Raw genomic sequence first — 9,520 nt, forward strand, 5'->3', positions numbered from 1 at the left:
GACTCCTGTGGAGTTCCACGATGGTTTGTGGGGGTCCCACCCTCTACCCTGTCTGCACGTGCTTGTTGGGGAGAATAACAGCCCCAACAGGAAAGGGAAAAAGTATGACCATAAGCCACTGAATGGATCATGTGGACATGAACAATTGGGTGGTGAACAAGGACCCCTGGGTAAGCTGCTGAATACTCCTCTTAGCCTGACCCCTCCCCACTCAGGCTGAGAGCCTCTCAGTTAACTTGGGAGCACACAGAAATAAGCAGGGCAACTTTTTGCCCAAGCTGGCCAGATTCCTCCAACAGTGTGGAAACCTAACTCAGCAGTTAAGACACTGTCGACGCTACCATCATCAGATCTCTTCAGCAGCTGTAACGGGAGGGGATCTTGTGGGATTCAGCGACAAGTCAAGAAAATCAGGTTAGACAGGGTCCAAGCATCCAGGGCTGGGTGTAGAAGGGAGGGCCTGCCTTAATTAGTGGGAGTTAACCAGGAGAGAAGGGGTGGTGGTCAGAGCTGAGAAGGTGGGGGCAAAGGTTGCAGATGCAGACACAGGGAGGTACTGCACCCCTGGGAACATGGAAGCTCAGAGTAGAGGGCCACTGCTTCCTGGGACTGGTGAGTAGAGGCTGGAGGCTCCTACCCCCCAAGAGCATCACACAGGGGAGCCTGTAGACGCCTGTGATTTATTTCCTAAGGTGAGCTGCAGCACATTGGAAAATACACATGGCTTTCGGTCTGTGTTTTTCACAGCGAAAATAGATACTGTCGTTGGCTTTGGCAGCAGTACCATCCCACTGCATGACAGGACACAAAGCCTGTCTCCAAAATCCCACTTTCAAAGCAGCAGTTTGGCCAAGGCCTCTAGGGGTGGGAGTGGGGTGGAGGGGGGACAGTGACACCCCCTCCCTTCTCCCCACATCCTGTGAAGGTAGGGACCCGTGAGCATCACTCACTGCAAAGCTAAGGCAAAAAACAGAGCTGGTGGGAGGTGCTTCCCCTCACCAGGCAGGGTAAGGAGGGGGCAGCAGCGGGACTGAGTGTGCGCAGGGATGGGGGGCATGCTTAAGAGGCGGCCTACCAAGGGATTAGAAGGGCTTCAGCTTGCCCCGGTGTTGTTCCCAGACCACGGTCCTCAATCTTACACTTGGCCCCTCGCACCATGAACTCTTCTTCAGGTAGGGACACCCTTCTCGGGTTTCAGGTCCCTTCTCTGCCTCCCTGTCCCCACTGCACCCCATCCTCTGTCAGTGCAAAACGTTCAGAGGGCCAAGCCCCTGGATGCTCTATACCCTGACCGGGGCTGCAGGGATGGCAGGAGAAAAGGGGGCTGCTAGCCGGGGCCCTCGCCCAGCACCGGGAACTCCTTGCACATCTCCCGGACGATCATGCGATCCATCTGGCACTGGGGTGAAGCCTCCTCCTCGGTCAGGATGCGCCGTAGTGTAGCCTGCAGATCTGGTAGCCGGTGGCGGTGCTGCAGGTAAGGCGTGGAGCGGACCACGGCATGCATCAGGGAGAGGTACTCCATGCGCAGCTGTGGGAAGAACAGCCAGCTCAGGCATCCCACGCAGGCACCAGGCCTGCCACCTGGACAGCCAAGCTACATCCCTGGTGCCTGGAACGGACATGGCCTAGAACCAGCCCACCCTGGTGGCCGGGGCAGCAGCTGGTGCATCCTTTGGCTGCAGAGAGTCCCAGATGTGTGGCACGCTTGGGGAAGCCCTGCTCACTTTTTCAAGTGGGGGCCCTCAGGCACTCAGCTGAGCACCCTCTGCCTTCTTGCCCTGAGCTCTCTTGCAAACAGAATGTCCCATCAATGAGTCACTTCCTGGGGACCTCCAATCGGAATATTCACCTCATGGCTCGTGGCCTTCCATCCTCCCCAGAGGAAAGCTTTCTCCACTCTCAATCCTGACAAATAGCACTCACTGCGAGAGCACAGCATGACCCCAGGAGGCTTCTTGCTCCCCGCCTGTGCATGCCCGCACCTCTCCCAAGCCTGGGCCATCTTTATGCCCCCTAGCTCCTGCGTCAGCCCCAGCTATACTTCTGGACATGACACTTCCCCCACCTTGACCTGACCCCAGCCATGCCTCTGCTCTCCTCCATGTCTCTCTGATTAGAGGGATCGACATCCAAACCTCCACTCAGCAGCTTCACCATGCTAACTGCCAACCCTGGAAGCTGGACCCAAGTGACATGTCTACCACCAGGGTCGAAGCCACAGACATGCACAGAGCCACAAGTGAGCCACAACTGCATTCATTTTCCCCAACCTCAAATAGACAGGAGGGCTCTAGGGATGCCCAGCGCTGCCGGCTGCTGGGCTCAGGCTCCCTGGCAGTACCACGGCCCCTGCTTCTGTCTCCCAGCCCTGGCTATGCAGCCAACTCTAGCCCTCTTCCTCCTCTCAGCAATCATGTCTCACTCGTCCCCTCTGGAAGGAGCTTCCCCGAATGCTGGCACTCTCTCCGGCTCAGCACACGCAACTGCAGCTCCCGCCTTTCGCTCTTTCCGACCCAGCCCATTTCCCCTAATGAACCCCATCCTGTCTGCTCCCACTCACAAGAGCTGTGCACCACCAGGGGTAGCTCCTAACCCCAACACACTGGAAACACACCCTTTTCCCCAGGAAGTGCCTCCCCTAGCCTGTGCCTCCTCCCCTCCGCTGGATCCACCTCCAGACCTGGCTGCCCCCTGGGCCCTCTGCTGCCAGCTGCTTTTCCTGCCACTTGCCCCTTCCTTACTGGCTGGGTCCCCTCCCCACTTGGTTTCCAGGTGGCCTCTCTCACTCGCCAGGCTCCAGTTCCCATGAAGTCCCCCTCCCTAGCACAGCCATCTCCAGGCACCTTGTCCCCGGGCGACAGGTCGGCAATGTGCCGCACTGTGATGTCAATAAGCGCCATCATGTCCGTGTGGTAGAAGATGGCTGCCGTGGTGGAGCTGCTGAACACGTCCTGTAGGAACTTGAGGATGGAGTGTGGCGGCTGCGGCTCATGGGTGAAGATGCGTACGGGGTCATCTGAGGAGGTGGCAGTCACAGGGGGAGGGGGTGGTCAGGACAGCCCTTGATGGTCTCCTGGAGTCACCCTCAGAGGACGGTGAGGCACAGTCCCCGTGCGGTGCCCAGGCCCTCCTCACCCCCTCGGTTCAGCAGCAACAGCAGCTTCTCGGAGAAGATCTTGACGTTGGCATGCTTGCTCAGGGCAGCCATGATGACATTCTGCTCAGGGGCTGAGGAAGGATGTGGTGTAGATATGAGGACATGGGCTGACCCTGGTGTGGTCAGCTACCCCCACCCAGCCAGGCCCTGTGCGCACCTGGCAGGTGCAGGTTGAGCGCCAGCAGCAGATTCACACAGAGATCTGGCAGCTGCTCCGTTGTGTCCATGGGCAGGCCATCCTCAATGATGCTCAGCAAAAACTGGGCAAAGGGGGTGCCTAGGTGCTCTGGGAGGGGCACACAGATGTCAGCAGTGTCCTCCCTCTCAGCAACAGCCCTCTGCCTGTGGGTCTCAGCAACACCCTACCCCTGCCCTCCGCCCTGCCCCCCACCCTGCCCCACCTAGGCCAAGGTCAGCCATCTGCATGCTCACCATAGTGCGCATAAGGCACGGCTTCCCCCATGGAGAAGACCATGGCCAGGATGAGCGCCGAGTAGCAGAGTTTCTGGTGGTCTAGGGGAAACAGAGTGGACAGGGGATGTGGTCAAAGCTCCAGAGCCTGGCAGGACACCCCACCTATCCCCTACCATGCCCACCCTCCAACCTCACCCTGGGTGTCTGTCTGCATGTCCCGGGCCAGCTCCACGGGCAGCACGGACGACACGAGTGTGGAGATGATGGCTGCGTCCAGGTTGCACATGGCTCCGAAGCACTTGAGCAGCAGCAGCCGCAGAGACGCCCGGTGTTCCTGGCCGGGATACCCTGAGAGGCTCAGTGCCCGGAACACCCTCCTCCACGACCCCCAACAACCCTGGCCTGGGACACCCCTGCGCATCGCCCTCCCCTTGGTCTTGCACATACACACCATTTGGTAATAGGCTACCAAGGCCAGGACAGACTCAAACTCATTTTTCTTGCACATCTTCTTACAGACTTCGGGGTCAGCATCTGTCTGCAGAGGAAGGGTGGAGCAAGGGAGCTGAGCAGGCGGTCCCGGGGAGGAGGAGTAGCTGTGTGTTGTTAAGACTCCTCCAAGGCATGGCCAAAGAGGGCCAGAGCAGGCTTAGGGGGTGGGGGATGCCCCATACATCAGGATGTGCAGTGGCTCCTCCCACCCCACAGTACCAGGATGTGCAGCAGCTCCTCCAGGTAGCAGCGGATGACACTCTCGTCCTCATAGAGTGCCCAGCTCCGCTGCTGCGCGTCATCCTTGTGCCGGGCCAGGTCAGCGAAGATCACCTCCAGCCTCTGCTGATCATGGCATACTTGCCCTGAGGGCAGCGCTGAGCTCAGGTCCTAGGGGAGGGAAGGAGGCAGGGTGAGGAGAAGGGGCCCGACACTCCCTCCAGGAAACCCCCACCCTCCATCCTGGCCTTATTTGAGCTCAAGTCCTACAGGGCCACACGCGTGTCTTGATCACTTCCCCAGGGCAGGGTTGTGGATGTGAGGGTTGGGAACCCAACATTTCCCTCCCCTCCTGGACCACCAGCCCTGCTCACCAGGCACTGCAGCCGCATCCAGCAGCACAGGCAAACTGGCCGGCCCGCTGCGCCCAGCCTGAGAACTCTCTGTGAGACCTTTGTGCTCTCTGAGTCCCTGTTCCCTTTCCTGCTCCTGGACAACAGCCCAACCTGGACAAAGAACCTTCCCCACCCTCTGATACCTACATTCTGTGCACTCTCACCCACATGGGCACCCAGACCTCCACCACAGCTCCTGTGCCTTCCACTGCCAAGGCTGCCAAGGCCCGACTGTCACTCTTGCCCAATGTGGCCTCCTCCTGGCCCTGCTCAGGTCATTCCTCCTCCTCCCTGTGACCCACCAGCGCTGGCTTTCTCCTACTTCCTGCAAGTAGCCAACCTCTCTCCCACTTTACAACCTGCATCCAGCTGAACACGTTTTGTCCCTCCTTTTCTTTTGTTCCTCAAATGCCAACAGTGCCCAGCACGAGGAAAGCCCAGAGCTAGAGCTGGGCCAACACATGTCTCCCCCAGGGCTAGACCATGGACATGGGGTGGAGGCTGCCCATGGCCAGGCTGCCCACCTTACCTTTCCCTCCACCAGTGAGAGGAGGACCTGTTCCATGATGGGCGAGCTAGCCGGCACGGCAGCCTGGATGTGGCCCACCACCACGCCAATGGCCACACGGCAAAGCTCATGGCTCAGGCCTGTGTTTCTCCGCACCAGCTCCATCAGCTCCGCCCCAATGCTCCCTGGTACTGTCACTTCTGCCATTGTTGCCTTCTCCTCTGCGGGGCCTGGCACCTCCAGGGACTCAGGACTTGATCTGGGGCCAGCGGCTACCTCCTCGGCAGCAGTGGGCTCGGGGGACGGTGCCTTGGAGGGTGTAGGCTGGGGCTGGGAGATGGTGGTATGGGCTGCTCGGCGGGGCACGGGTGGGGGTGTCGGGGAGCAGCTGGGGCCCAGCTCCGATGGGCTAGAGCCAGTGCAAAGTGTGTCCAGGGAGGCACTGCTGGCTGAGGAGCCACTAGATGCACAACTACTCCCACACGGTGTGGCGTTGCGACCACCTAGAGGGAAGAAAGTGAGGCTGCGCTAGGGTAACCCCAGGGTTCCCCCCAGCCCATCCCCCAACACTGCTGGATCCTGTCCACCCCACCATGCCTGTGGCGGCCCTGTCTTCATTCAAGCCTTGTCTACCTGATGCAGACAGCAAAGCCAGCCCGAGCCCCCCAGCCCCCCCTTCTCACCACTCCCTGAGACCACCAGGGCGTCTCGGTCCCGGCGCTTCACAGGTGGGGGCGGTGTGGTGGGTGCTGCCCGGCGTGGCTGGGGTGGGATCTGGAAAGACAGAAGCTGGAGTTGAGGGTGGGGACAGGCAGCCAGGCTACCCCAGCTCTAGGCATGGGCTGACCCCCATAGATGTTTGGAGCTGGAAACCGCACCCCTTCCCTCCCCAGGAGGCCCTCACCTGGTAGAGGCCTCCGTCTGGCCCGAGATGCTCAGAGCTGGGCAGGCTGTGCTGCCGCTCGAAGCCGGCTCGACACATCCCATTGGGCTGCCGGGCAGCCGCAGCATCCAAATGGTGGTCACTGGTGGACGGGGTCATGCCTGCAGCGCTGGCAGCTGAGGGGCCTCTGCGAGACAAGGTCTCTTTCCGGTGGTGGATCAGTTTCCTGCAAGAGAGTCAGGAAGACTCTGGGGGAGGCCCTCACTTACTTCCTCCACCCCCAGCCAGCCCCCTACGAAGCCTGCCCTGGCCTCCACACGCATGCACACTCACTGGAGGACGCCACGCTGCTCCAGACTGTACTTGCCGCCATCCCGCATGGCCGTGTTGTGCACAGCCTCGATGGCCCGATCGATGGCTTGGAGGACATCCTGGTCCACACCCTGGGGGATGCAGATGGGGGAGGCAGTCACACTGAAGGTCTCAGTGAGGAGTGTTGAGTCCAAGCAGGAAGCCAGGGCCCAGGGACACAGTGACTAAAGGCCAGGCATGAAGACAGGAAGTGATATGAGACTGTACATCAGGGCTTGCAAATGGCACCATGAAGGGGGTGGCACACAGGGTAGCCTTCATGTGGGTACCCAGAATCTAAGCTAACTCAGAGGTTCAAAGCGGATATATCTGCAGAGCCCCAGCTTGGGGCCGGGAGCATATACCTGGTCTACCCCTGGGCTTGGCTGGTATTGGGGCTATAGCCAGGCAACAGGCTTGCTGTGTGTGGAATCCCCTGGGGGTTTGCTGATCCTTCACAAGGCCAAGAGCATTTCCCCCACCCCCAAAACGATCTGGCCTCAAGGGGTCTTCTGTGGGCCTTGGTGGATGGAAACAGGCTGGAGAAATTTCCCCTCCCTCCCATTGCCTGCTGCTAGCCCGCACCCTCTTCCCAAGCTGCCCTGGGAAGTGGTTCTGTACTGGCATGGAAAGGGACCTGGTTCCCACCTCAGTACGGGGCAACAGTGTGGGGGTGGCAGCTATGGGTCCCTCCAGGCTACAAAGGACCAGGGGAACCAGGCCAAATATGCTCCTGGAGGTATGGGGCGTGCCAGTGCACAGCAACACAGTAGGGATAGAGTGTGGGGCGGGGACGGAGGAGAGGCAGGCAGAGAAGGACAGAGTGGGGGAGTCTGGAAAAGCAAACAGTAGGAGCAGAGCCACTGGGAGACACCAGCAAGATGTAAGACAGCCCAGGGAGGACAGAGCAGACAACAGAGCTGACAAGGATCATGTGCAGGGGAAGGGGCAGGGCTGTCCCCAAAGATGCCCCCAAGCAAGCCCCTGGCATGCTCAATGGGCTCAGGCTGAGGGTCTGAGAGGAATCCCCAAGGCCCTGGAAGGGCCTAGCCCCTCAGGCCAGACCAGATGACACTTCCCAATTTATCCAGTTATTTCTGTCCTCGGCTGGGACTGAGACAGGGACGGCATCTGTGTGTGTGTGTGTGTGTGTGTGTGTGTGTGTGTGCATGTTCCCTCAAGGTTGGGGATGTGATGGGCTTGGAGGTGTCAGGCCTGTGCCCCATCACCCCATAGAGGGAACTGGGACTGCAGCACCGACTGACAGGAAATGGGCCATGGGCCGCCCAGGGGAAGCTGCCAGGATCCAGGCTGGGCACCAGCAGGGACGGAGCTTGCCGCTTCTGGAGGGAGGAAGTCGGGGTCTGAGGTTGGCGGCCGGGTGACAGGCAGTGTCACCAGGGAGGGGTGAGCGGGGGTCACCTGGCGGAATGAGGGTGTTTGTGGCTCCAGGGCCCAAGTAAGGTTGGGGACTGGGAGGCTGGTTAGGGAAACAGGTGGTGGCAAGGTGACCCAGGTTTCAAGTGGAGGTTTAGCTCCAGGTTGGAGGTTTGACGGGGGAAACCATGAGGTGGGACCCCGGGAAAGGGCCTTTTAAGGGTCTGGGGTCTCCGTTTGGTGGGATGGGAGTTGCAGACAGGGTCTAGCTCTCAAATTCTGCTCTGAGGTTCCTGGCCTTTCGCACTGATGTTGCTGCTTGGGATCCGCAGTCGTCATTCCGCCACGCATCTTAAGGGTCAAGAAGGCAAACTTCCTGTCTGCTGCAAGTCCCGGCCTCGGTCCCACCAGGGCTCCTGGGCTCCCTGAGTTCCATTCTGCAGGACCTGAGAAAGGGTCCAGTAGCAGGGGCCATGGAGGCAGGGCACACTCACCTGCAGGCGATGCAGGTAGGCGGGTGGCACGTAGCCTGTCTCGCCGCTGCGCGCCCGCGCCGCCAGCCACCAGTGCGTGCTGCTGCGTTCCAGCACCAGAAAGGTCTCGCCCGCAGCGAACGCCAGCGCATTGGGCTCCGCCGAGCGGAACGCATACAGTGCTCGGTACATGGAGCCGGGCCGGGCCGCGCCGGTGCCGCGGAAGCGGCAGGGAGCTGCGGAGCCAGGACGCCGGGCCGGGAGCGCCGCGCCGCGCCGCGCCGCGCTCGGCCCGCCCCGTGACCTACGGCGCGTGCGCGCGCGCTCCCGGCCGCCGCAGCCCCGCCCCGCGAGTGTCAGCCCTCGCCGTGGGGGTGCGGCGCCCCCTGGCGGCTCCACGGGGCAGGGCGCGAGAGCGGAGGGATTCCTCCGCTATGCGCCCCTCCAGCTCAGCATCCCTGGACCACTACCCAACCTGGTCCCGGCCCTAGGCACAGCTCTCCGCTCCCTTTTTCCCCTCGAAAAGTCCGAGCGCGGCAGTCCGTCTGACTCCCTGGTGAAGGCGCCTCGGTTCCTAGCTAGCAAGTGCAGTCACCTTCCTGCTAATAGGAAGGACGGCGACCCGGAGAGGGCGTTTTCAGTATTGGAGACCTTCACTTGGAGCAGGGCCGGCTCTGGATGCCTCAATTTCGAGGTCGTTCCTCACCAATTCTCTTGCTCTGGTACTGTGGCCTTTGTGGACAGTAGGGGAGCAGGTGTGAGGAGGTGGGACTCTAAAACCTGGGAGCTGATAGGACTATTCTTGTTCGAAATCCTCCCAGCGCGGCTTTCCCTACCCCTCCACCCCTTCCACTAGCCTGCTCCCTCTCAGCCATTACCTTCTACATGTTCTGTTCTCTCTGGGACTCCGTCCCATAACAAGGCCACTCTGTGACTTGCTTTCCTTTTGCTGTTTTATTGTCCATAAGACAACACTGAATCCTCTTGCTCCCATAGTGACACTATGGGAGGGCCAAGGAGGGGATGCTTGCTTGACCTGCCTAATCGACTACTTGGTCCACCTGACCTCGAGGTCTTTGAAATCTGTGAAGAGTCTGACTAGAGGACTGCTTGGGACTGGTCCAGCCACACCATTTTGCCGCAGTTGGCCTGTGTTCTGACGGTGGGACACAGGCCCAGGGACGCTGGGGAGGTGTGCCTGGGAGGTTCAGGTGTGGGGTGCAGGTGCTGGAATCTGACATTCAGACC

The 9,520-nt window shown here is 60.5% G+C and overlaps 1 protein-coding gene across 2 annotated transcripts; it reads right to left on the reverse strand.

The window, feature by feature from the left end:
* Positions 1-661: 661 nt before the first annotated feature.
* Positions 662-8,529, reverse strand: NCKIPSD (NCK interacting protein with SH3 domain). Of its 2 annotated transcripts, none has more exons than XM_040994421.1 (13): positions 8,294-8,529; positions 6,405-6,514; positions 6,093-6,297; positions 5,872-5,962; positions 5,210-5,691; positions 4,286-4,456; positions 4,026-4,112; positions 3,770-3,908; positions 3,593-3,673; positions 3,318-3,446; positions 3,139-3,231; positions 2,847-3,019; positions 662-1,531 (listed from the first exon to the last, which is right to left on the reverse strand). In XM_040994421.1, exons 1-13 carry the CDS (start codon positions 8,462-8,464, stop codon positions 1,328-1,330), a joined length of 2,136 nt encoding a protein of 711 aa, XP_040850355.1. In that variant the 5' UTR covers positions 8,465-8,529; the 3' UTR covers positions 662-1,327. The 2 variants fall into 2 exon arrangements, with proteins under 2 accessions (XP_040850355.1, XP_040850353.1); XM_040994419.1 differs by having other exon boundaries at positions 5,872-5,977; positions 6,087-6,297.
* Positions 8,530-9,520: the final 991 nt, after the last annotated feature.

This window comes from Ochotona curzoniae, unplaced genomic scaffold, assembly GCF_017591425.1.
Source record: "Ochotona curzoniae isolate NIBS_2020 unplaced genomic scaffold, NIBS_Ocur_1.0 contig_908, whole genome shotgun sequence".
NCBI lineage: Eukaryota > Metazoa > Chordata > Mammalia > Lagomorpha > Ochotonidae > Ochotona > Ochotona curzoniae.

Bases quoted from the DNA above. Each gene is read 5' to 3' on its own strand.
- NCKIPSD (XM_040994419.1), bottom strand. From the start codon at position 8,464: ATGTACCGAGCACTGTATGCGTTCCGCTCGGCGGAGCCCAATGCGCTG. The intron at 5,978-6,086 runs GCCTCCTGGGGA...CCTCAACTCCAG, and splicing joins GAGGCCTCTACCAGGTGAGG to CTTCTGTCTTTCCAGATCCC. The intron at 1,532-2,846 runs GTGCCTGGAGAT...TTCTTCCCACAG, and splicing joins ACCTGTCGCCCGGGGACAAG to CTGCGCATGGAGTACCTCTC.